The following is a 27,136-nucleotide window of genomic DNA, read 5'->3' as shown; positions in this document are numbered from 1 at the left end:
CGAGAAAGGTCTCAGCTGCCACACTTTGTGATCATGTGGCACAATGTAAATTTACACCATGGGTCGCTAATCAGGGCCTGGTTTACTACCCAGCCAAGGATGCTTGCTCATCGAGCTCCGACAACCATACTCTCCTTGCTTCAATCCAATTGAGTTTTGTTCCACTTGGAAGTGGACAGTGTATGAACATCAGGCTTAAGACCACAGGGTTATGTTCCATGCAATGGATGCTGCATTTTCTTCTTTTGTTTTGCATAGCCAGATCAATTTATTGTTGTACTGCAGATGCAATTTCCAACAAACCTGCAAGTATGGGGCTCAACCAGTATCCAGTGTCTGTCATGTTATCAAAATCATAATAAACAAACTTTGTTATTGCCATGAGTCTAATAAGGGCAAGCTAACCTAAAAAAGGAAACAGATGGATGGCTAATAAAGCATTGTAATATTTTGAGGTAGCTGAGATGAAATTCCAGGTTTGTCATTCATATACAGTATTTATTTCCAGTGTTTGTTTTACATCACATCCAACATGAGACTTTTTGAGGCATTTTATTCGCCACTTCTTAACTGTATAACAGGCACTCATTGAATAATGCCGTCATTATGGATTGATCTCTCCCTCATCTTCACAGGACTTCTTGTATTCTCCAGGGTGTGATTCTTTTTCAGCAAAATGTTGGCAGTAATCCCAATCAACTTTAGCACCAGCATTGTGGTCTGGATGTACATCCATGCAATCCACAAAACTGCTGCCAGTGCTATCCAAGTCATCAGTATCAGAGTTGCAGTCTGACTCACTGTCAAGAAACTCATCCCACCATCTCATTTTATTGTTGTCAACCTCTTCATCTTTGTCATCCTCGCTGCTGGATCCCCTATTTAGGTCCTCCAACGGGACTTCCACATTGTCTTCCATCTCAACAACATTGTTGTTACCAGTGTTGACAGGCTGGATTGTGAGTTGCTGCAAAAGATGCCTCCTGCCACCAAAACTATCTACTAATCCAACATCCACCAGAAATTCAATGGGCTCCAAACCTGCATTCAATACCGGATTGACTGGCGGAGCATCTCCATTTATGATTAACCTTGGGTATAGGTTAAACTGTGGTCCTGCAAAGTCACATTGTACTTAGTTTTAATAGTCATACAGGTAGAGTGTCTAGTACCTTAAGAGAAAATGAAACATACGACTCACCCTCAGCAACATTGTTGCTTCTGTCTCCTCTTCCATCCATTTTTACTCCAAGAATATGTAAAAAGTTGAAATGTTTAAAATTGATGAATATATATTATATAGTATATAATACGAAGCAAAAGCAGGGTGGCAGTAAATTCAGCAATGCATCCTGAAGACCCTTCTTCTTGATGAGATTAAAATCGCATCATTTCCATTTTCCAGTTCAGTAAACCAGAAATGCTAGGGCCTTGTATCATCTTGGAAAGTTACAGCATATATGAGGCTTGCTCTCATCAGAGAGTGATCTGTATAAGTGAAGATTTACTGTTGCAAAAGCAGAAGAATGTGCAGTTTACTCACATGATGTATTTAAACATACTGCATCATACCGTGAATTTTCATTGGTCCAGATTAAGTCTTTTAATATTATGTCATTACCCATTGTTCTTTAATGACATCATTTATTATAGGCACAAGTTATTTGATCTGACTATGTTGCTGCGATGTCATCAGTTTGTTACGGCCTTTAGATATATTGAATAAAAACAAACTGCCAAGTAAGGACATAAGCAGATGTATAATAATGGTATTTTCAAGGATCAAAAATATATCACTCACAAGCAGCTAGGCTTCAGCAAACCGTGGCCGTTTAGCATATTCCAACAAGTTTTATGACACTAACAATAGAGTGCAGTTGGTTCATGCGATGCTATTCTGAATAGTTGTCATTAGCAAATAAAGCTTTCGTCTGCGCATTATTGGACATAATAATCTGGTGCTTGTGATTCACTTTGTGACACTGCCCTTTGTTCCTCGCCTCCTGATATGAATAGCCGCAATCGGAGTTAGCCTCAAGATTTTAGGTTTAAGCTAACATTCGACTGCTGCAAGTTTCCACTGCCTTTGAGTTAGCACCAGCAATAATAGAATGCAGTGCGTCCAGCATTCTGTAAAACATCGCAATTATCTGCCAAGTATTTATTTATTTATTTTTTTAAATATCCTTAACATTCACTGTTACATCCATAACGAGGGAGAATTCAGTGATATTTGTAACAAAATACAGACAAGCCGTAACAACTGGCAATTGTGGTTATGTATGAAAAGCGCTTTATAAGTAAAGTGTGATTGATGGATTGATTAATTCGTTGATACTGTGATAAATAGACAAGTGACCTCCATCTGTGCACACCATGCGGCTTTAAAATTACTGTTCTAATTAAAAGTAGTGACACATATAAACGTCTTCATTCAAAATGAGTCCTATTGGAATGACAAGTAAAAGTCAGAAGAGCCGTCCCCAGACCTCAGCATTAATAGCGGACAAGTAAGTTGAAGTTTTTGCAATTTTGCTTGGGGATAGGTATGGACATAAGGTTTTCACTTAGACTTAAAAAATAAAACAAAAACAAACATTTATAACTTTTTACTCATTCTCGTCAACCATCCGGCATTTCAGGAGAGGGAAGCAGTGCACCATTAACACTGTGTATCGTGGAGATGGGTGCTGCTGACCTCGACTGGGGATGATGTGAGTTGGTGGGGAGAATACTTTGAAGACCTCCTCAACTTCACCGACTCGCCTTCCTTTGAGGAAGCTGAGGCTGAAGACTCCGAGGTGGACTTGCCTATCTCTGGGGTTCAAGTAACTGAGGTGGCTAAAAGGCTCGTCAGAGAAAAAAAGCCCCAGGTATGGATAAGTTCAACCAGGTTGTGAGACTGTCATGGTTGACACGCCTCTAAAACACTGCGTGGACATCTGGTACAGTGACTCTGGATTGGCAGAACGGGGGTGGCGGTCCCCGGTGTGTCACAATTACAGAGGAATCACACACCTCAGCTTCCCTTTTAAGGTATATTGAAGGGTGCTGGAGAGAAGTGGCCATCGAGAGGTCGAATCTCAGATTCAGGAGGAGAGTGTGGTTTTTGTCCCGTCCTCGGAACAGTGGACCAGATCTATTCTCTGAGCAGGGTCATGCAGGATGCCCAACCAGTCTACATGTGTTTTATGGACTTGGAAAAGGCGTTCGACTGTGTGGCCCTGAGAGTTCGGTGGGGTGTGCTACAGGAGTACGGGGTACAGAGCCCCCCTAAAACGGACTGTTTGACCCCTGTACCACTGATGTTTGGTCCGCATTGCCGGCATGAAGTCGGATTTGTTTCTAGTGAGTGTTACACTCTGCCAAGGCTGCACTTTGTCACAGATACGGTACATTACTTTTATGGACAGAATTTCTAGGCGCAGTCGACGTAATGAAAGGGTCCGGTTTGGTGCTTTTTGCAGAAGATGTGGTACTGTTGGTTTCTTTAACACAAGAACAACCTAAAGACGGTCATTTGATACTTCTACCTACTGATACTAAAATTCTGTCCTTTGACACCACAACTTTTAGCTTGTAGCTGAGTCCTACAAAAAAAAGCACCAGGCACATAAAATAGCAACAAAAAAAAAAGTTATTTATTTTCGATTATGCATAAACTTTTGACCAAATGTTTAATAAACAAATGACCGAATGTTCAATAAAAACACATTGACTTAATTGGGTGAAATACAACATTTGTGGTGTCCTGCCAGATAAAAGAATGGATAGCTCATTAAAATGCTCAAAGCTCAAGTCATACAGATTTAGCATTTTTGTTTCTTATTTGATTGAGTCTAATCTGGTGGAGCAGAAATGACATTTTGTTTGTCTATTTGTTTTTGCTTAGTGTTCGTTGTTTTTCTGCATGTTCAACTATCTTTTCTTCCACATAGAGCCCCTTTCGGCGGCGGACAGCATTCATGTATTTGAGTGCCTGGTTAGAGGAGTCTGCCTTTTCTCCAAAGTGCAGGTATTCTTCCTCAGTGGTAGGAACCCAGTATGGATCGCTGCTGATCACCTGAGGAAGGAAGACAGATTGTGTGATTCCACAAACAATATTGGACATTAACAGAATGACGTTGTTATTAAAAACAACTTCTCTAAATGTCATTATATTATATCATTAAAATAAATTACTCTCATGTAAAAATCATTGAAAATCAGCATGGTGGGGAGAAGCTTAATGGCGTGATTGGCTGAATGTATGTGGCTGTAAATTCAGGCAACTTTTGAGTAATGACAGCTATTTTTGAAAATTAAACAAACAGATACTCTAGCCATTTAGTTTTCCCCGTAATTAAAAATTTTTTTGGGGCTTTTTAACAGTCAAAAATACGCTAATCCCTAATTTCTGGGGGCTAACTGAGACCACAAACCAGGGCTTGGCGATAAACCGAAAATTTACTAGTACCGAAATTTATTACATTAACCGACATCATTTTGCCCATGTCGGTAAATTCTGTTTAAAAAAAAAAAAAGTATTTTCTGTCTGCGGCTATGTTCATGCGGTTACAGCGCGTCTCGTCACATGATTCCACCAATCTAAACAAGAAAGAAAACTGACGACACGGTCGTGGCTGGCGATTCAAATCAAGAAGCGACTGACACGGCTGAAGACGAAGTAACGTTAGTTGAAGTTGTTCCTGTTGTGCTTGTCCCAAAAATGAATTCAACATCTGTCGTTTGGAAATGCTTTGGGTTCCAAAAAGGCGATGTTTGAGCAAAAGAACACGAACTGCAAAGTGCGTCATAAGCACCCAAAACCAAGTCCAACCTTTTCTTTTTCACCACCTACAACAAAACCATGCTGTTGACTTGGAACTTGTGCTACAAGCTCAAAGTGAGAAGCAAGGTTTGACAAGTGACAACAGCCCATAACGGAGGCAACATCATACGACAGAATGTCTCAGAGGTGGACGCGATAGCCTAGCACATTGCTAAAGATATAGCTCATCTAGCTACAGTGGAGCGCACTGGATTTAAACGCCTCATGAAAGTAGCCGGCAAGAGGTACAAATTTTTTTGTCGCAAACCGTACTTCCCAATATGGACAACATCGGGACGGGAGCTTAGACATGTCAAGCATTTTGCATCCACATCCGACTTGGGATCGGGTCGCAACATGGATCCCTGTTTGAGCCTGACTGTGCATTACATAGACGACAAACCCTATTCTCCTGTGCTTTGTGACATTGTTGAAGTCATGCAAAGCAAGCTATTTGGAATGTTTATACAAATGATTTTTGTACTTTTATTTTTCATTGAAAGTAATGTGTACCAGTTGGTCAATTAATAAAGCAGTTAATATGCATTTCCTGCATTTATTTTGATTTTGGTCCGTGGGGGGAATTTATCGCGCATTTATGACTTGAGGTAAAATCGCTCAATTTATCATGATATTGATTTGAGGTCATATCGCCAGCCCTTCCGGAACTCTAGCAAAAAGTGAAAAACCGCAAAGAAGAGGTTGACGTTTTATTATTCTTTTTATTTATTTGGGATTTACACCTCTATGACGCCTTTGCCAAAATCTTGATATTCACGTCACATATTTTGCTAATGATAAAATGAGGATATTATTATGGGTTTAAACGAAACTAAGCTTATTTTTGATTGCTTAATTACCTCCCAGTGACTGAAGACCATTTGCGGACTGGCAAGCCCACTGGTCCTCTTGCGGATTTCATCTGCAAAACCAAAACTCTCAGATACAGGCAAAACAGCCTTGATGATGAATATTTCTGTTCCTTCCTTCATTTCTTCATGAATGATGCGACCTTCTCGCTTTCCAAGAACACCATACACTCTACCTGCATATGGAGAAGATACCGGATACCGTAAGAAAACAACCGAAACATATTGTCAATGTCCATGAGTGTAAATCTATGAGCTCTCCAGCACAAATGTTTTACCAGACTCTTACCCAGAACTTCTGAGGTGGCCATGATTTCACAGGTGTACATCGCAGCCATAAGTCTCTGGGGCTGAGCCTGAAAAGCATGACGGCATGCCTCCTTCATGGCGGCAATCAGCTGGCCTGAAACATGCCCGTAGCAGTCTGCAGAGGGAATCTCTTGATAGGGTTTGGCTTGGTTTGGCTCAGTGGGGGTGACATCCAATGCATCAGTGCTTTCTGGTACTGTGCTAGCCCCCGAAAGCTCTTGAACGGGGGCACTCTCCTTCAAGATATTTTGATGTGGCGGGTTTGAAGACTGTACATCGCATCTTTCAATGGAGAAGCAGACCCCCATGAGAGGCTCTTCACACATTGGCCCTGACAGGGTTGCTAATTGGAAGCCACTGACAATGCTGTTGTCAAACTCTCGTGTAATTTTGGCCCGAGTTCCATCTTTCCCAGATGTCTCTTCTCGACATAGACATTGCCACAAAGATGGCCGCTGATAACCCATCTTATTTAGCAGAATGTTCGGGCCACACCTTAAACAAAACACAATTCACAAGTTCAAACCAGCAAATGCACGTGTCTAAAACAAGCCGGCTTTCTTAAAGGGGACATTTGGAAAAACAATTTTGATTTAATTCTTACAAACTATTTCAAATTTTGAAGCACATAATCGTTTTATTCAGACCACAATGACAATATTTTTTCCCCACGCAAAATTACTCAAAAATAAGAAAAAATGTTTTTAAGAAAAAGTATTGTGACATTACATCATCTTTTGAATTCATTCTTAATGTTTTATTTAAATAGAAATTATACAGAAAAAACAATTACAACTAAGTTAACATGGGTAATGCTTTAATGTCACCTCAGCAACTCTCACCAATTGAAATTATGTCATGCAGTTTGTGCATGCATTTCATTTGAGGTTAGTGGGTACATCAACCCTGAGCTGTTGTGACCATCTCAAAGTGTCCTTGAGCAGGATAATGAACCTCCAGTATCTCCCGATGTTGTGTAGAAAGCGTTTTGAGCACCAAGCCCATTTACTACTGACCAAGAACTGCCACTCAGAGCTGCTATTTGGATGTGTACTTCCTCATAGAGCTTCCGTTTGAACGCTTGAGCCCTCCTCCTCAAATACTGTGTGCTACACTCTAAGGCAGAAATGTACACATACATACCAATTGCTATAAAAAACAAAGAATTTCTGCTCTCTTTCATTAATGACTTTAGACGTGCTCAAAACTACCAAATATTTAATGAAATGGGAGTATAACCCCTATTAATGCCCATTTTATTATTTTAATTGTTTTTCTATTGCACTAAAAATAAACTAAATTATTTTGCCCTTTTTAGTTGTGGTTGAAAGAATTATTTTAAAAAAGTAGCACATGAAACAGACCTGAATGAAAATGTTGGTACAACCAGAGAAAAGATCTAAAGTAACGTGACCATAGGCACATGTTCAACCAAGGTTTCACCTCTTATTAACATCAGAGGTGTCGTCAAACTTATAATCAGTCAATTGGCATATTCATAGGGGCAACCTATTTCCCGTGATCTTTGGTGACATGGTCTGTACCAGACTAACAGTGATAGACCGATTATCGGGGCCGATATTCGGCATTTTGCCGATAATCGGCATGGGCCTTTTTAATAACTTTCAAGGCCGATATTAAGAGATGTTTTATTTTGGTTGGATGCAGCACACTTCTCTATCTATCTGCTGAGCTTGTCGCCCTGCCGGCAGAAGTAGATGGGCCAGCCCACAGCACCATCTGATTTGTTCCTTGTGCAGTGGGTAGCAGCCAATCAGCAGTAAGCTGCCTGTTTTTTTTTACCTCAAGTCACACGCACTACAACAGAGAGAAAATTTGAAAAAAACGTCAGTCTACTACAATGATTCTCAAATAGTGAGGCACGCCCCCCTGGGGGAGCGGTGCGATGCTTGGGGGTGGGGGGGGGGCGGCGTGTGACCCTGGGGTACGTTTTTTTTCCGACGTAGTACAGCTAAACGATCATTTGGGGAAATTACGATCACGGGCAACGCTGCGGTTTGTGCCCCGAGTTTACGCAGTAGGTCACGCAGTACTGATGTAAAAAAAAAAAACAACAAACAATTGTTTTCTTCTTGGTAGCGGGGGCATGACGGAAAATAATTGAGAACCACTGGTCTACTACAACTCACAACTAATAGAAAACGATTTGCCGTTGTAAACTTTAAAGAGATGTTTGTTTTCATTGAACTATATACATGCAGCTTAGCCTGGGAGCTCTGTACACTTTTCGTTAGACGTAAAACTAAGTTGTCTATTTTCCAAGATCAAAAAAAGCTTCAACATGTTGCAAATCACTAAAGTTGTTTAATAAACATGTGCATAAAGGCATTTAAAAGTTTTGCAGTTTTTATTTTTAAGAATTTTGACACCATTTCCCCTTTTGTTTCATCAATGAATATTGGCCTGAAATATCGGTTAAGGCCTCCACAAGAAATAATAATCGGTATCAGCCTTGAAAAAAGCACATTGGTCTATCACTAATACTAACCATGGATCAGATGAAGCGAAGAAGAGATTGATTTCAGGAAATTAGAAAGAAAATGAAACATTTTAAAGGTAAAGGCTTTCAGGCCATCTCCAAGCAGCTCTTTCTGTGATTACAGTTGCACATACTATTGAAAAACATAAGATTGATGAGACTGACAAGAGGAATCATGATTACAACTGAAAAGACGGATAACACAATTGCAACAAAAGAGCCTAGAACAACCTTATGTAAAATTAAAGGTGAACTCCAAGGTCTCACGTGATCCTTGAGGAGACCCAGTGCACCCTATTGGTGACCCTTGCAATATAAAAAAAAAATAGACGGATAGATTCACCTTTTTCACAATCCAAACTGCTTGTTATTTGAATTTCAGATTTGATTTGTTTAAATTCAATTCACAGCTTAAAGTAGACGAAATCAGGTAGTTGATATTAAAGTCTCTCACTTCCAGTATGTTTCAGTATTCTTGTCCTTGCTTGCCTATATATTTTACAGGTCATTTTATCTTCACCATATTATTTCATAGCTCACTGCTATATAGTCCAATTAAATCAAAGGCAAGCGTGGACGTGGCAGCCATATTGACTCGGAAAACTAAACTACTGTATTTTCACAGCCATAAGGCGCACTTTAAAGTCCTAAAACTCATCCAAAAAAGCCAGGGCGTCTTTTGAGGCGGAGCGCCCATTGTGTGGACCAAGTGCACCAAGTGCACCGCTGGGCTGACTGCGAACATTAACTGCCTGCACACTGCTTATATAGAGAGAAGGCAGGCGTGGCTAACGACAGCAGGCGGACGTGAGAGGGGAGATGGGCGTGAATGACAACGCAAAGGCACGCCCCCAGTGCAAAGCAGCCCCCAATGCCCCTATATGGGCAAACGTGTCTGCTAGCTCTGTTGTTAGGGCTTTCGCAAAAAGCCGGCATCATGAGGAGCCGCACTCAGCAGCAACACGGGGAATCTGACATTGACGAGAGGGAACCTGACGTGTTTGTGGGAGAACTTGCCCAGCTGTTTATTTCTGATACAGAAGACGATTTTGATGGATTTGTGGATGATGACTGATTAATAATAATGTGAGTACATTGTTAAATAGTTCAATAAAATACAACCAAACTCAGTTTTGCTCCTGTTGCCTTTTTAAAAACAGCTAGCCACGCTATCTTCAGTTTTAGTGTGCATGCATGTAAACTAAGGTATTGTATGGTAGGCTGGGAGGCGGAATTTTGCTGGGCCTACACTCTTATGATATTCAGATTATTTGGGGTGATAGTTTTAGTTTTGATGTAACACCGTGACCGCACATCGTTTGTTGATTAGTGACTTGCTCACACCGGCATTGTGTCGGCATCCCATCTGAGGGGCTGCGCGGCAACGAGACGGCGAGGCAGACTGATAATGACTCTCGTGTTTGGTGGAGAACGTGTCCAGCTGTTTATCTTGGATACAGAAGACAAGGACTTGGTGCATTTTTGGATGAGGATAACTTCAGCACGTTGCTAAAAGCTAAAATAAAGTACCACAGAACTCCCGCTGCCATTTTAAAAACACGCTAGCGCGACTGAGCAGCCAGCGCGACTGCTCGGTTGCTCGGTTTGTTTGCGCCCATTGATACGGTATCTATCTATGTATCAAATACAGAAATAGCACCCTCAACTGGTACTGCGCCCTTTGATACGGCGCGTCTTTTGGCCGTAAAAATACGGTAACTTTTTTCAAAGTTTTTTCAGATGGTCTCATTTGTTTTTTTTTTATTGTTTGTGCAGTGGTTTGTGGAGTGAATTTACACTCAGTGTTCCGTTCACAAACTTCCTGTGATTGACTGAGATAGACTACAACACATGTACTTTGTAATAATGTCTGTAAATTCATAAAGTCATGCAAGCAATGGAGAGGGCGCTGAGCTGGAGGCAGCAACAATGGGCCTCATTCACAATGCATAGAAATATTCTTACTCTACCTACAAATTGAATATATACACAAAATCAAACCACCATGCGCATGTTAGTGAATCAAAATTCAGTGTGACAAGTGACAAGCGATGCAGGCACAAAATTTTTTTAATTGGCTTGATTGCCTGAAAATGTTGCGCAACGCAATATTAAGTCAAGAGTACCATAATTTTTGTCCAGGGCTGTTTCATGACTTTGTTGTATAAAATAATTCTGCTGAACCACAATTCAAAAGCAATGTCTAATTTTCAGTTAGTTGGTTTATATTTACATTTGTGTGATGATTTCACAAATTAAAGTTGGGTATTTGAGAAGAGGGCTGAAACTGGATAGTGAGAGAGGAAAGAATTAAAAACCCTCTCTAGAGCACTGGAACAAAGACAAGCATTACAATTTTTAATCACGATGGCATCTAGAAAAAGAAAAGAGAATGAAAAAAAAAAATCAGTCACAAACCTGCGAGGTCCGAAGGCCCAAATATGCTCCACAGCATTCCTCCACTTCCTTCCCTGGAGCATGCTTTTCAGTTGGGCCTTGAGATCAGCAATGGCTTCCAAGGTCCTAACACTAATGTCTAGATTTCTACCTTCCCTCAAGGACATATTGATTTGTTCTAGAGTGCGAATTAGTGCTGAGCTGTTCTCGAGAAGACAGGTCACCTCTGAAAGGAAATATTCAAGTTAGCACGGCGTACTTGATGACAGACACAGTAGTGAGGATAACAAAAAGTATACCGCAATGATGATAATGTAATAATGACTAGCTACCGATGTTAAGAAGGGTTTATAGTTCAGGAAGATGACTGCAGTGGATTCTCTCAGATATTGACTGATTATGGTTGTACAAAGAAAACAAACACACATGGGTTGACTCAGTTTCAAGCCAAGCATATCTTCCAGATGTCAAGTTCCAAAATGGTAGAAGAGCAAATACCATCAGCCATCCATCCAGCCATTTTTTTTGTACTGCTTATCCGGGGTTGGGTTGTGTGGGCCGGCAGCAACATTAGCAGAGGAGCCCAGACTTTGCTTTTCCCAGCCACTTTTTACAACTCTTCCGTGGCATCCCAACGTGTTCCCAGGCGAGCCGGGAGACACAGTCTCTCTAACACAATCCTGTTTCTCAAGTGCTAGTGTCAGTACTAGATATAGTCGGGTTGTTAGATATGGTGGCTTCGTGCCTTCTGATGATGTCATGCTTTAATCACGTATTTCTCAAATATATTTCTTTGCCTCAGTGTTTTTTTTTTACCACTAGCTGTTCTATTTGCATATTTTGCTTTGCTCAATAAAAAAATGAAATAACAAAAGTGCATTACTGTCACATTGGCGCGGCAGCTCCTATGTCACTTCTGCCTATTCCGAGAAGCTGCTACCGCAACACGGGTGGAACATTTACGTTTCTCCTGCCAAACTTGCTACAATGCTGTGGTGCACTCGCGACCCTCGTGAGGAGAAGCGGAACAGATAATGGATGGATGGCCCCTTTAAAACAATTACCTATTTAGGACCCCACTACAGATACAGATACGGAAATGAAAATGGCAAACTTGGCACCATGCTACCCTGATATTAGACACAGACACATGAAAATTAATATCCGGGAATTTAGACGTGGGGCAAGTTGAAGTTAGAGATGGGCTATTCAATGGTTGGAAGGGTAGTATATCTAATGAAAATGGAATTTACCAATCACAACAAAGAAAGAAAATGTGGCAGAAAGGACTACAACTTGCCTGCGCATCCTGTATGTTCTAAACAAAACATAATGCCTACTTTGGTGAGTATTATTGAGGGCTATAGAAAGTCAATAATTGGTGCGTGTTTAGGTCTTACCCTGTGGCAAGGGGATTGCACGGACGCTGACAGTGGCTAGTTTATTTGGAGTAGTGAGTGTGACCAAACCACTGCTGTCAACATGAAGCGTCTCCGAAGAACGACAATGAGAACCTTCCTCTTTTGCCTAACAAACGTACATGAAAAAACACATGATGATTTTTACATGTTCAATGCTGTCAGCTCAAATACAATACTGACATAATCACACTTGGTTTGTTATTTGTTTTCATGATAAATCAAGAACTGTTCATCAGAAAATATTTTCATAAAGTGGAAAAAAAAATGTTTCAGAGTGTACAACTGGTCTGAAAAGTTAAGTGGAAAAAAGTCCATTGTCATCCTAGTCGGAAAGAAATTTTAGAGAACTGAGTTTTATCTTCCTGTAGATTTGAATCAGATTAGAGCTACCCTCCCTTCCTAAAAAAAGGGTTACAATTGTGAATGTGACATGGTTAAAAATCAACCACAGACTGAATTGAGTTGGACAGTTTTCAAAACAATAAACTTCTGAATCAAATAGGTTAAAAAAACTTGTGGCCATGTCCCAAATAAGACACAGTTCAGATTATGTAGAATACCAGAGAGCTCCACCCACCTGGTGAATGACGGCCACTTTTTGCTGCTTGCCAAGATCTTCATTCACCATGTCCACTTTAGGAGGGCGCACCACTGTCTCTCGGAATGGAATGATGGGGTTAGATGCGCTGATCTCAATTTTAGCAAACCTTTGAAAAACAGATTAAAATCTTGTTATATCACTACGTTAATTATTGCCAATGATGAAAGATGATTATTTGTTGCAGCATATCTTAAGCTATTAATTAAGAAGTTCACAAGTAGCTGTTTTGTTCAAATCTCTCCTTCCGAGTTTGTGCTCCACCTGTACTCGTGTGTGTTTGGGAGGGAAGAGGAGAGGCTGGAGAAGTGTTTCAATTACTTGTGCGTTAGGTTAAAGATTTTGAGATTGCCCTGTGGTCATCCACTCTTCTTTTTTTTTTTTAAATATTCTTTTTCCAAATTCAGTTAAAACTCCTTTAATATTGAACATGCTCGTGCAGTGTATATGTAATGAGAACCACTTTATAATACAGGTGAAGTGATGAAATTTGATTAATTTATGAGCCCTCACGTACATCGGTAAAGCCCAACCCTTGAGCTCCAGGAGAGAAAAAAATCTTGGCGCCATGCCTGCTGGTCAGCAATACTTTACATAGTCCCATCACAAAGAGTTTCAACTCTAGCATCCAGCAGAACTTTGACCACATTCCGGGGGATGCGGTCAACAGGGCCATATTCTGTACCCTCCATTGTTGAGACAACTGACCAAACAATGGATGTCATTTATCAACTCCTCAAAGTATTCCTTCGAACTACTCAGAACCCTTTCCTCACTTATCAGCACACAAATCTTTCCCGGCTTATTTGTTCTTGCCTGGCCAACGTATACGACTCCTTTTCTGCTTCCTTCGTGTCCAGCTTATTGTACAACTCATGTACAACTCATTATACACTTTGTTACCACCTTTCACTCCTGGTAACTTTCCTTGCACTCCAGTCGGTTCTCTGTCTTTCTCAGTTCTTGTATCAACTTGGCTCTCTCACTGTCCCATCTCTTAATTGACACCTTTTTATGTACACTATCCTGAATCTCCTCATTCCAGCATGTTTCTTTAAAATTTCTTTTGTCTGCCCAGAGGATACACCAAGCACCGTACTACCTGTCTGCAAAATACAGGGATCACCAATCTTTTTCAAATGGGGGTCTGATTAATGACAAGTGCTATCAGGATGAGAAACACTTTTGAAATAACACCATCCATCCATTTTCTGCCGCTCATCCGGGGTCGGGTCGCGGAGGCAGCAGCTTCAGCAGGGGAACCCAGACTTCCCTCTCCCCAGCCACATCTTCCAGCTCTTCCGGAGGGATCCCCAGGCGTTCCCAGGCCAGCCGGTAGACATAGTCTCTCCAGCGTGTCCTGGGTCGTACTCAGGGCCTCCTGTCGGTGGCACATGCCTGGAACACCTCACCAGGGAGGCGTCCAGGAGGCATCCTAATCAGATGCCCGAGCCACCTCAGCTGGCTCCTCTCAACGTGGAGGAGCTGTGGCTCGACACTGAGTCCCTCCCGGATGGCCGAGCTTCTCACCCTATCTCTAAGGGAGAGCCCGGACACCCTGCGGGGGAAGCTTATTTCGGCCGCTTGTATCCGAGATCTTGTTCGTTCGGTCACGACCCACAGCTCGTGACCATAGGTGAGGGTAGTAATGTAGATCGACCGATAAATCGAGATCTTCGCCTTTTGGCTCAGCTCCCCGCTTCACCACGACAGACCGATACAGTGTCCGCATCACAGCGGACGCTGCACCGATCCACCAGTCGATCTCTCACTCCATCCTCCCCTCACTCGTGAACAAGAACCCAAGATACTTAATCTCCTCCACTTGGGGCAGGATCTCTTCCCCGACTTGGAGTGGGCACGCCACCGTTTTCCGACTGAGAACCATGGTCTCAGATTTGGAGGTGCTGATTATCATCCCAACCGCTTCACACTCGGCTGCGAACCGCTCCAGTAAGAGTTGGAGATCACTGCTTGAAGAAGCCAACAGTACCATATCATCTGCAAAAAGCAGAGATGCGATATTGAGGCCACCAAGCCGGATACCCTCATTGCCTCGACTGCGCCTAGAAATTCTGTCCATAAAAGTTATGAACAGAATCGGTGACAAAGGGCAGCCTTGGCGGGATCCAACCCTCACTGGAAACAAATCCAACTTACTGCCGGCGATGCGGACCAAACTCTGACATCGGTGGTACAGGGACCAAACTGCCCGTATCAGGGGGCTTGGTATCCCTTACTCTCGAAGCACGCTCCACAGAAATGTCGAACGCCTTCTCCAAGTCTACAAAACACATGTAGACTGGTTGGGCGAACTCCCATGCACCCTCAAGGACCCTGGAGAGAGTGTAGAGCTGGTCCACTGTTCCACGGCCAGGACGAGAACCACACTGCTCCTCCTGGATCTGAGATTCAACCTCTCGATGGACCCTCCTCTCCAGTACCCCTGAGTAGACCATACCAGGGAGGCTGAGGAGTGTAATTCCTGTGTAGTTGAAACACACTCCGGTCCCCCTTCTTAAAGAGGGGGCCCACCACCCCGGTCTGCCAATCCAGAGGCACTGTCCCCAATGTCCATGCGATGTTGTAGAGGCGTGTCAACCATGACAGCCCCACAACATCCAGATCCTTTAGGAACTCTGGGCGGATTGCATCCACCCCCAGGGCCTTGCCACCGAGGAGCTTGTTAACCACCTCGGTTACTTCAGCCCCAGAGATAGGTGAGCCCACCTCTGAGTCCCCAGGCTCTGCTTCCTCAATGGAAGGCGTGTCAGTGGAATTGAGGAGGTATTCTCCCCACTGACTCACAATGTCCCGAGTCGGGTCGGCAGCACCCCATCTCCACTATAAACGGTGTTAATGGTGCACTGCTTCCCCCTCTGAGACGCCGGATGGTGGACCAGAATTTTTTCGAAGCCGTCTGGAAGTTATTTTCCATGGCCTCACCGAACTCCTCCCACGCCTGAGATTTTGCTTCAGCAACCACCGAAGCCAAGCCGGGGGGCAATAAGTATGCCCACAACTGCTCGGCGTCTCTCACCTTGGGCAACTCCAGAGTGGTAGAGTATCCAACCCCTCTCGAGAGGACTGGTACCAGAGCTCAAGCTGTGTGTGGAGGTAAGTTTGACTATGTCAAGTCGGAACTTCTCTGCCTCACACACCAGCTCAGGCTCCTTCCCTGCCAGAGAGGTGACATTCCATGTCCCAAGAGCTAATTTCTGTAGCCGGGGATCGGAGGGCCAAGGTCTCTGCCTCTTGCCGCTGCCCGGCTCACAATGCTCCGAACCCCTTTGGCCCCTCCCAAAGGTGGTGAGCCCATGCGAAGGGGGACCCACGTTGCCTCTTCGGGCTGAGCCCCATGGGTGCAGGCCCGGCCACCAGGCGCTCGCCATCGAGCCCCACTTCCAGGCCTGGCTCCAGAGGGGGGTCCCGGTTACCCGCATCCGGGCAAGGGAAATCGCCGTCCATATATTGTGGTCATCATTGGGGTTCTTGGGAGCCATAGTTTGTCTGGACCCTCACCTAGGACCATGGGTGATCCTACCAGGGTGAAAAAAGCCCCCAACAACTTAGCTTAGCTTAGGATCATTGGGACACGCAAACCCTTCTACCACGATAAGGTGACAGCTCATGGAGGGGTGAAATAACACATTTACTCAAATTACTGTATCTAGCTGTTTGGTGTTGAGTCTTCATCCAGCTAACCAATAACGCTTGTGAACGTTCGGTGAGACATGATTGATTGGAACTTGAGCCCTCAACATATTTGATGTAATTTTCTATCAACAGCAAGAGGAAATATAATTTTTTTAAAGGTGTTAAATGTGCATAAAAATTATGAAGCTATTAAATTCATGACAGAGAAAATATTAACTTTTTACTGCTGGAAATTGCAAGCTTTGTGTATCCCTATAATTACTTCAACTTAGAGCACTTTAGGGTTTGGTGCCCTACTTAAGTGCAAGAACTGTGAACTGGGATCTGCACAGTTAGAGGTAGTTTTATTTACCACTTTCAGTAGTCTCTCCACCGCACATATGACAAAGCTAAATTGTGTAGCCAAAAAGTGCCCTGTGTGGCTAAAATGCAAACTATCACAACAATATCAATTATTTCATAACTGTATTTTTAGGAAGTATATTATAGATGCTAGTTTTTTCATTAAAAACACATTACAAACGATTTTGTTTTGTGAGGGGTGGCTGAAAAAGATTCATTCATTTCAATGGGGAAAGATGATTTGAGACCAATGTTTTGGATACGTGTACGGTCCAGGCACTAATTTTATGTGTATCTCAAGACACCGCTGTACACGGTTTTAGTGTGAGGTGCCTAAACTTGTCTGACTTCCAGAAGCCAATATTCACTGCCTAATCATCATCTATGCAAAAGATGTGCTGATCTCAAATTCAAAGTGATACAATACCTACAGGGATCTGTTAGTCATTACAGTTGTTTACAATACTCAATTTCACAGACAAACTAGCATACCGGGCGAGACTCTTTGCCTTTAGCTAGCTGGTTGAGACTGTCATGTTTTTGTCAGTCGTGACCCTTTGGCCCTACAAGCCCAAGTCCTTATAGATGAGCTATTTTAAAATAATTTTCAGAAACAGACGTAAAGGAAAGACAACAGCTACTATCTCAATTATTATCATTGTTTTGCCAATGAACAGTACTCTCTGATGTCACCCACATAGTCTCACACTGACCGGTCTTTGAGGTCATCCAGGCAGCGTTGGAGATGAACCTCTCCAGCAGTGACCAAAACATGCTCGCCTGTCTCCTGGATTAGCACTTCAGCACAAGGGTCTGCTTGGTTCAACAGACGCATCCCACGCATCAGTTTTGGCATCTCGCCTAATGGATAAATGGAAATAAAAGGTTATTTAAATATTCTAAAAAAATGCATGAACAAAACAAAACAATAAAAAAAAAACAAAAAAAAAACATACATACTTGGGTGCTTTGGTTCGATGGCAACTCGTACAATGGGTGAGGCCTCAAAGTTGAGTGGGGTGAAGGGTGGGCAAGCCGGAGTGGTGGAAATAGTAGCCGACTTCAAAATATACTCTTCTAGACCTTTAATACCTATTAAAGTATGGGTGCAATTAATAAACACAGACCTATTTTAAAATGAACATGCATTTACAGGAAAGAAAATTGCATTGGTGACCAATCGGTATCATGATTGCCAGAAAGGGTTTAAAAAGCCTTTATACATTTTTTTGGTCTACTGGCGCAATGTAAAGCGTTATCTTTTCAAAGAAATATTCAACTTAATATTTTAACGTAGAGTTTATGTCGATGATTAGGGCTTAGTTTAAAAAAGAAAATAAATTCATGCAATCAAATTGGCGTTTGTTGCTGAAGAAAAAAGGAGTTTGGTGAGGCCATGAAAAACGACTTCCGGACTGCTTTTCCGAACTGAATTTCTGGTCCACAGTACGGCGTTTCAGTAGAGCAGTGTGTCTCAATTATTTTCTGTCACGCCCCACCCCCAAAGAAGAAAACAACACTGTTAAAAGTTGAGCGTACACCGAAGCACTTATTACTCTGTAATTCATTTTAGCGATTAGCACGCTTAATGCCTTTCTCGTTTAAAATGCTACTTGTTCGTGGGGTTGTTTGTCATCACGCAGCTCGTTGCTGCTGCTGTCCACGGACTTAGATATAGCACAAATAAAGCTCATACAGCTGCGGCGCAAGATAGCTTGGCGGCTAGTATTCAAGTAGTGGCGAAATAAATTACTTGCAGGACAACGAGCGACAAGGCGGTGCATTTTTTTCCCCCAATCAGTACTGCGTGACCTATTGCATGAACGAGGGGCTGAACCGCAGCTTTGACGATCTCAAAATAGCGTTGTCTGAAATTGCAATTTCGGTCCCAAAACCATACATCGTTCAGCTGTACTACGGCGGAAAAAAGCATGTTCCCCAGGTTAACACACGCCCCCCTCAGCAGGTTGAAGTAACCGAGGTGGTTAACAAGCTCCTCTGTGGCGAAGCGCCAGGGATGAATGAGATCTGCCCGGAATTCCTAAATGCTCTGGATGTTGTGGGGCTGTCATGGTTGACATGCTTCTCCAACATTGTTTGGACATCGGGGACACTGCCTCTGGAATGGCAGACTGGGGTGGTGGTCCCACTTTTTAAGAAGGGGGACCTAAGGGTGTGTTCCAATTATAGAGGATCACACTCCTCAGCCTCCCTAGTAAGCTGTATTCAAGGGTGCTGTAGAGGAGGGTCCGTCGGTAGGTTGAATCTCAGATTCAAGAGGAATAGCGTGGTTTATGTACCAGCTGTAGAACAGCGGAACAGTTCTACACTTGCGGCAGGGTCCTCGAGGGTGAAAGGGAGTTCGCTTTACCAGTCTACATGTGTTTTGTGGACTTGGAGAAGGCGTTCGACTGTGTCCCTTGGGGAGTTATTTAGGGTGTGCTTTGGGAGAACGGGTTATCAAGCTACCTAATACGGGCTGTTCGGCCCCTGGACCACCGATGTCAAAGTTTGATCCACATTCCCGGCACTAAGTCGGATTTATTTCCAGTGACGGTTGGACTCCGCCAAGGCTGCCCTTTGTCATCGATTTTGTTTATAACAATTATGGACAGAATTTGGATGGATCGTGAGATTGACAGGCAGATTGGTGAACCATCTGCTGTGTTGCAAACCCAAGAGAAGGGCCTTTCGGCGCAGCTCTCGATTTACCAGTTGATCTACGTTCCTACCCTCACCTATGGTCATGAGCCGTGGGTCAAGACCGAAACAACAGATACAAACGGCCGAAATTAGTTGCCTCCGCAGGGTGACAAGGTTATCCATTAGATATGAGGTGAGAAGCTTGGTCATCCGAGAGGGACTCAGTCGAGCCGCAGCTCCTCTTGGTTGAGAGGAGCCAGATGAGGTGGTTCAGGCGTCTGATTAGGACGCCTCACTGGTGATGTTTTCCAGGCATGTCCCACCGGCAGTAGGCCCAGAGGATGACCCAGGACATGCTGGAGAGACTTGTCTCCTGGCTGGCCTGGGAATGCCTAGGAATCCCTCTGGAAGAGTTAGAAGATGTGGCTGGGGAGAGGGAAGTCTGGGCTTTCCTGCTGAAGCTGCTGCCCCCACGACTAAACTCTGGATGATTTCTTTTCTTGATTTTCTATTCTTAGCCTGATTCATCAAATTCATTAAACCATAAATCGATCCCTGAGGTCATGTTCAATGAAACATACTTTGTACATGATAAATTTAACTGCATTGGGTTCAATTCTCTACGTAAATATTCATATTTTTCCACGAATGCACCAGTGTTGTTTTCGTCAACGATGACATTTCGTGGCGATTTTTCATGACAATAACGGGACAATGATGAGCTAAATGTGGCTCTTTGATGACGAAAACATGAGGTGACGAACATGGCTTGTAACGAATTTTCGTTGACGAGACGAGACAGGACGAAATTGTTAGTGTATGGTCCATCAGCCCTTCCTATTGTACATGTAATCTGTCTTTGAAAAAATTGCATTGCCGGTGTTTCACCGGTGCAACCTATCCTTGTTTGGGCACGCCCGGCACCAGGACAACAAGCAAGGGCGCATGCGCTGGACACACTGTAGCACACACCGGGACTACAAAATACGAACATGTCTGCGGTCATTCAAAAAAAAAAAAAAACGTTCACGGTCATTCGTCTCGGCTCGCACACAGTCACACGTTTTTCTTTGATGGACCACGCGTTCACGGTCATTCGTCTCGGCTCGCACACAGTAACACGTTTTTCTTTGATGGACCACGGCAACAGTGACACTCGGTAGACTACTTTTCTTGTGATAACAGCAAGCTGTTACACGTAAAGAAGACATGATTGATAGTGTTTCTACTTGTGCTACTGTATTAGAAAAAGTCTACTACAAGTTTATGTTGTTAAAACATTTTTATTTTGTTTATTTGTTACTTTAAAGCCACAACAGTCGCCAAATATAATATTTTGATTCTTGTCTCATTTTGGAGCAATGGACATTGATTCCACTGTTGCCACGTTATCTGTTTGTAATGCTTAGTCGTCAATCAGAAAGTCATTGCTATTGGCTGGAAACCGTGTATGCCAAGTTTTAAATAAAATGGACTCAAACATTTTTGAGTTTTCATCAAATCTCCGAAAACTGGACAGACTTTTTTTTTTGCGTTTCCGTCGACTATAACTAGACTAAAACCTTTTTGTGTTTTCGCCGACCAAAACTAGACTAAAACTATGACAAGTAGGAATGACTAAATGTGACGAAAACTAATAAGCATTTTCGTCCAAATGACTGAGACTAAGACTAAATCTAAAATGCCTGCCAAAAACAACATGGGAATGCACCATGTTCCAGCATTACCATATTTTCATGGCCAAAAGACGTGCTGTATCAAACGGCGCAGCGTCAGTTGAGGGCCCTATTTCTGTATTTAACACTTACACTGGGCGTGCGCATGCTAGCACGCGCATGCCAGCTGGCGCATGCCAGCTCTTATGTCACATAAGGCATCTTTGTCAATGGCAGCACCTCAGATGCTATAAGAGCTCTCATGACAACACAGCTAATCAACAACGTCAGGGGAGGGATGTCACTGATCACCACACTCCTTAGAGTCATGGCTTTATATCAAAACCAAAAATATACAAGCAAACAATGAAACAGAAATAAAATTAACACAAAACATGCATCTCGCATGCCATTCATATCCCAAAATGAAATAAAAATAACAAAAAGATTACAGGAATGCTTCTGGGAGTCAATCAGCCTCAGCAAATCAGATGGCTGTTTAGAGAGATGTGAGTGATGGGCTTTGGGCAGTGTTTTTTTTTTTTTTTGCAGTATGTTGTCTAAACCTGTGATGTTTCTTGCTTGCAATAACGTGAATGATAAGACAGACTACGACATCGTGGACAGCTTCCCTTATGTCCAGCTTTCTCCTGCACCATCACCAAAAATATTCATATATTATATTATTATATATTATATTAATATTCACAATGTATTTGTCAGAGACAATTCGGAGCATAGTAGTTTTAGACTTTGATCAACAGGGTGTACTAATATGCACTCTGAAATGCCCTAACGGGATCATGCCTGATGGTCGAGAGAATCGCACGTGTATAGATCTATGGGTCTCAGTCTATAACAAGGCGTGTCGCATTACAAGGCACCTCGTTTGTTTTGGGGAATATTTGGGACTTTAAAAAATGCGCCTTATTGGTCGTGAAAATACGGTAACCACCATATGCAGCTTTGCTTCATTTGAGAACGTTTTCAATATGAAAGTAAAATTGGTACTCCATGATATCCTTAACTGAACTGAAAATCTATCAAACTGAACAGAATCGTGAATTGAATTGATTCGGGTCCCTGATAATGTGAGCTTATGTACATGTTAAGCAAAATTTCATAAACCTATGTCCCATGAAAGTGTCAAGGAAGCCATTTAGTAATTGCATGGAAGCCAATTCGTGGCATATCCAGTGCATTAAGATTTCTTCTTGATCTTACTTTCTCATTTCTGTCTTATCATGAGACTTGATTGCGTTATCATGGAATTGAGTGCTCCGCTCGCATTCTGCCAGCCATTCACATTGCTTGAGAGTAAACAGTGAAAATCTTTCTGGTGATATTGCTTGTGTCGAATCATCACCTGAGCCATCAAATATAATGTATTAGTGTGACGGAGCAGCTCCGTCAATAAGGACGGTACAGCATGGTCCCGGGGACGCAATTGTGCACACGCATGCACCGCACATTCCCATACTGATGCATTCAATTCCATCCCGTTTAATACATACGTACCCACCTGGCACCAAATCAATACCACATCAGTCACAGTTTTAATAGAGCGACCGAGGGTGCACACTTGGTAGTTTTATTATGAACGGAAGCATACATGGACACACACACGCGCGCACGTTCAATTTAACACTCACCAGTCACGAGACGCGGCAGACAACAGACACGACATGACACGACATAGAGGAAGACCAAACAGCGGGGGAGCTTCCGCGTTTCTTAAATATGTTTGTTTCGCGCGACAATCATGTCAGCTGATGCCCAAGGGGAGGGGCGAATCATATATAGAGTGAGTTGTTTGGAAAGAGAGAGAGATGAGAGGTGCTGCAGTGTAGGTAGTACTGGAGAGCGAGACTGTGACGCATTTTGCAACGTAGCTGACATGGTAGTTGTGGTTGAACTCCATTCAGTGGATTTGTAAATATATAGATTGACACCCTTATTTTTGTAAATTACTATATTGTCACTTTTTCTGGGTTTTTGGATTTTTTGGGGACTTCTCACTGTGTTGCACTTTGGAAGGGCTACACAATAAACATCACTGTTGCACATATTCTGGCTACGCCATTTGTTTTGGAGGAGTTCAAAAAGTAACCCGCGACAATTAGCAACATGAAAGCTACTGTCCAATGAAAAAAACATTAATAGTTTTATAAAAACACTGACTTTATTATTTATGTTTAATGGAGGATCTGTGCCCCTGTTATGTCGGAAGTTTTTTTTCTTTTCTTGTGAAACTGGACTTTTTTTTCACACTGTCACTGTGGTGTGCATTATGATGGGTATTTATTGAAATTTACACTTGGACAGAGCAAGGCTTAACAGGGGAGTGACAGAAAAGAGAGGACAGAGAGAAATCTGAGTAATTATCTAGGTTTGGTTAAGGCAGTGATTTTCAAATAGTGGGTGCGATGCTGAGGGGGGCGCGTGGGACCCTGGGGAACACGGTTTTTTTTGCATAGTTTTGGGACCGAAAAAGGCGATCTCAGACAACGCGAGTTTGAGCTTGTCAAAGATGTTTGTGCCCCTAGTTCACGCAGTATTGGTTTAAAAAAAGTGTCGCCCTGTCACGCAGTACTGATTAAAAAAAGCGTTGCCCTGTCACACAGTACGGATTAAAAAAAAGCATTGCGCTGTCGCTCGTTGACCTGGAAGTGATTTCTTTTGACGCTACTTAAATGCACCACGCCAAGCTATCTTGCGCCGCAGCAGAACAGTCTTTATTTGAACTATATGTAAGTCCGCACACAACAGAAGCAACAAGCTACGTGATGGCAAATAAACGACTCCGCAAACAAGTAGCGTGCTAAACGAGGAGGTGAGCAAGGAGGCACTAAGCGTGCTAATCGCTCGACTTTTAACAGAAGTCTGACTCGAACCGCGTTAGGGCGGAGAGCCAGCAGCTATGAAAAGAAATGTTGTGTTACAACCATTAAGTATCTCAACATAAAATAAGACGACAACTACGTAGCAATTTAGCAGACGCTCTCAGGCTGGAACTCGTAAATGGCTGACGTCATCACAACGAACAGGTTCGACGTCAAACGTATTGTAAACATATTAAAACTGTTGCTTTATGTTATTTATATAGAATTTGTGTTAAAAATCCCCCTGGCTCTTTTTGTCTTTTCTATATTGTGTACATTTTAATAACTGTTTGGTTTGTTCATGTTAATAAAGTTAAAAAATACAAAAAACAAAAACGTATGGTAAATATTTATCATCTCATCAATATTTGCACAACGGTACTGAGTTTCGAGATCCTCACAATAGTCGTTCTCAATTTTTTTTTTGTATCAAATTAGCTTTGTTAAGGGATATTTTACAAAGAACATGTACATTAGTGCAAAATGTAAAAAAGAAAATGGTGGTGGGGGACGCCAATTGTTTTCTTCTTGGTAGGGGGGGCCTGACAGGAAATACTTGAGAACCACTGGGTTAAGGCAAGCTGAGCCTGTAGGTACACAGTAATGTCATTTTCAGTCAACAGCAAATGGCAAAATGGCCACCTCCTGAGATGGATAATTTGGATATTTTTGCTGCTTAATTCATATTCCACAAACATAATATTAATCAGAAAACAACATCTAGTCTAGTGGAAGCGCATTAAATCAAATTGTAAGATATTTGACTTGACCCTTTAAAAATGAGAAAATAGATATACTATTTTAATCTAATTGTTATTGGTCCCAATTTCCATTCCCATGATCCGTTTGAGACATGCCGAAAAATCCTGGAGGACACTTCACTTAATTTCCATTGCTTTCAATGTAAAAATCAGTTTGGCAGCACTGTCACTGCAGTTGTTTGTTGTAGTCTATTAGTATATAAATATGGATGCATCATAAAACAGGTGATAAAAAGTAATATATTTGTTTACTGTACCTAGCACATTGCCAGAGGGCACCTCTTCTAGCTCTTCCAGTTCTCTGCCCATGAGCAGGTAGAGATTTTCAATGAAACAACAGGACAGATGAGGCACCTCAGGTAAACTGTCAGAAGGATTGCATCGCTCAGGCAGCTGGCAGGGACAAGAGAAGGAACAAGTGCACAAACCTGAGTTTCCAAGCAAATGCACTTCAAGCCACCCATCTACGCATGTCTCATTGTGTCATCAAGCAAAACAAATTAACTCACGGCCATACAAATGTGGCAGAAAAAGAACAAACTGGGGATTTGTTACTCAATGTTACAAACACCACCACTGTTGTAGATTAAAAACAAATACTCCAGAGAACTTTATTTATTTATTTTTTTGGGTGATCAAATGTTTTTATTGACTTATTCATTTTTTTTAATACATAATGAAAAAGTATCACAAGTCACAAGATAAACAAAGACATACATAAAACAATAGACGTACAAAATATTTTTTTTACCAAACCTTACCCAACATTTGGACCTCAAGATTTCATGATTTTTAATTTATATCAAAATAGGTAAAAAATAATAAATAAAATTATCTCAACTTCGAGCAAACATTTTAAATCAAAAACGTCTTCCAAGCCTTGCTTTAATTTACTCACTGCAAACGTCCAAATTTATTAATTTATTCTTTGCTGTTTTGCATAGTGAATTCATGCCACATATATTTCCCAAAAAATAAAGAAAAGTAATACCAGGGACAAATACATTATGTAAGGGGAGTGTCCCACCTCATTGCAATTTGTTTGGGTGCTGTTAAACCAGCCAATAATCATGTTATATATTGTGATATATCAATTGTGAATATATTACTTAAACATTTCAGGATTTAACAGCATAATCTCAGCTATTTTAAATGATAAATCAAAATCTTTTCGGTTTAGATCTTTTTTGAAAAGTGAATAATAATTTTTAAGACTTTTAAGGCAACATTGCATTTATAGTTTTCCTTTTTTTAATTAACTTGACCATTATTACTGCTTTGTAAAAATATTTTGTTTACCATGCTCAGACCCTGGGCAGGATCATACTTTGGTCCGAGTATGAATACTCTTTGTCCTTTCTTCACGACCCCGCTGTAGACTCTGGCAAATGCTATGAAGGTTTCCCTTTGCTCCTCTGCCTTGGACTCTTCCAGGACTTGAGTTTCCATCTCATCTGCAAAAAATGTGTAAACATATACTCAAAGTGTTACTCTGAGAGGATAAATTAGATTATACGTTGCAACAACAATATACAGTAAGTGTAAATATTTTTTATTTACACAAGTGAGCAATGGATATTTTCAATGTATAAAATTCTATAATACAAATACAGTAATACCTCGCTACTTCGCGGTTCACCTTTCGCGGGTTCAGTGCTTCGCGGGTCTAAAAAAAATATTCAAAAATTTAAAATATCAAAAAATATTAAATATATTATCTATAGCCGCTACACCGCCTCCTGCATCCCTTACGCCACCTCCTATAGCCACTACGCCGCCTCCTGCAGCTTCTCCTGCATCGTCTGTGTCAAGCTCGCTTGTAGCGAGGTGAAGGAGGAGGACCCAAAATGCACGGAAGCCAGGCAGGGTAACTTAAAAGGAAATTAATGAGGGAACTAAAGAGGGCAAACCAGGTGCTGGGAGAAAACAAATTGACGTGACAAAGTGCAAAATAACGAAGAGGACCTAAACGTGACTAAACAGAACAAAATGACGAGGAAAACAGGGACAGTGACAAATAACTTATGCGCGTGAACGAGAACGAGAACAATATCAGGACTCGGCCATGACAGTCAGGGAAAGGAAGCAGAGGGAGCAATGTTCCGACGCCAAGCAGTCGGTCCTGAGCGCTTAAGTAGTCCTGGTAATTATGAAGTCAATGTGAAACAGCTGCGTGACTGATGAGGAACCGGTGTGTGGCTGGTGGGCGCGTCTCTCCAGCCATGATGACACGGGACGGGAACGAGCGCTGGAGGAAACGCCCCCACTCAGCAGGGACAACAAAACAAAGAC

General features: G+C 42.1%; 1 protein-coding gene across 2 annotated transcripts in view; it reads right to left on the bottom strand.

The window, feature by feature from the left end:
* Positions 1–3,619: 3,619 nt before the first annotated feature.
* The window catches only part of efl1 (elongation factor like GTPase 1), a 93,572-nt gene continuing 70,055 nt past the window's right edge, over positions 3,620–27,136 (bottom strand). For both annotated transcript variants that reach the window (XM_088296337.1, XM_088296338.1), the window contains exons 14-23: positions 26,144–26,298; positions 25,102–25,237; positions 17,864–17,995; positions 17,617–17,764; positions 12,884–13,013; positions 12,286–12,412; positions 10,907–11,111; positions 5,969–6,483; positions 5,671–5,855; positions 3,620–4,063 (exon numbers count right to left, since the gene is read on the bottom strand). In XM_088296337.1, coding sequence (XP_088152463.1) covers positions 3,875–4,063; positions 5,671–5,855; positions 5,969–6,483; positions 10,907–11,111; positions 12,286–12,412; positions 12,884–13,013; positions 17,617–17,764; positions 17,864–17,995; positions 25,102–25,237; positions 26,144–26,298 — 1,922 coding nt within the window. In that variant the 3' untranslated portion in view covers positions 3,620–3,874. The remainder of the gene's footprint in view (positions 4,064–5,670; positions 5,856–5,968; positions 6,484–10,906; positions 11,112–12,285; positions 12,413–12,883; positions 13,014–17,616; positions 17,765–17,863; positions 17,996–25,101; positions 25,238–26,143; positions 26,299–27,136) is intronic.

The sequence above is a fragment of the Idiotropiscis lumnitzeri genome, chromosome 5 (assembly GCF_059441095.1).
Source record: "Idiotropiscis lumnitzeri isolate Australia: NSW breed Sydney's pygmy pipehorse chromosome 5, RoL_Ilum_1.0, whole genome shotgun sequence".
Taxonomy (NCBI): Eukaryota; Metazoa; Chordata; class Actinopteri; order Syngnathiformes; family Syngnathidae; genus Idiotropiscis; species Idiotropiscis lumnitzeri.
The sequence above is the reverse complement of the archived record's forward strand: the minus strand, read 5'-3'. Positions and strand labels throughout refer to the sequence as shown.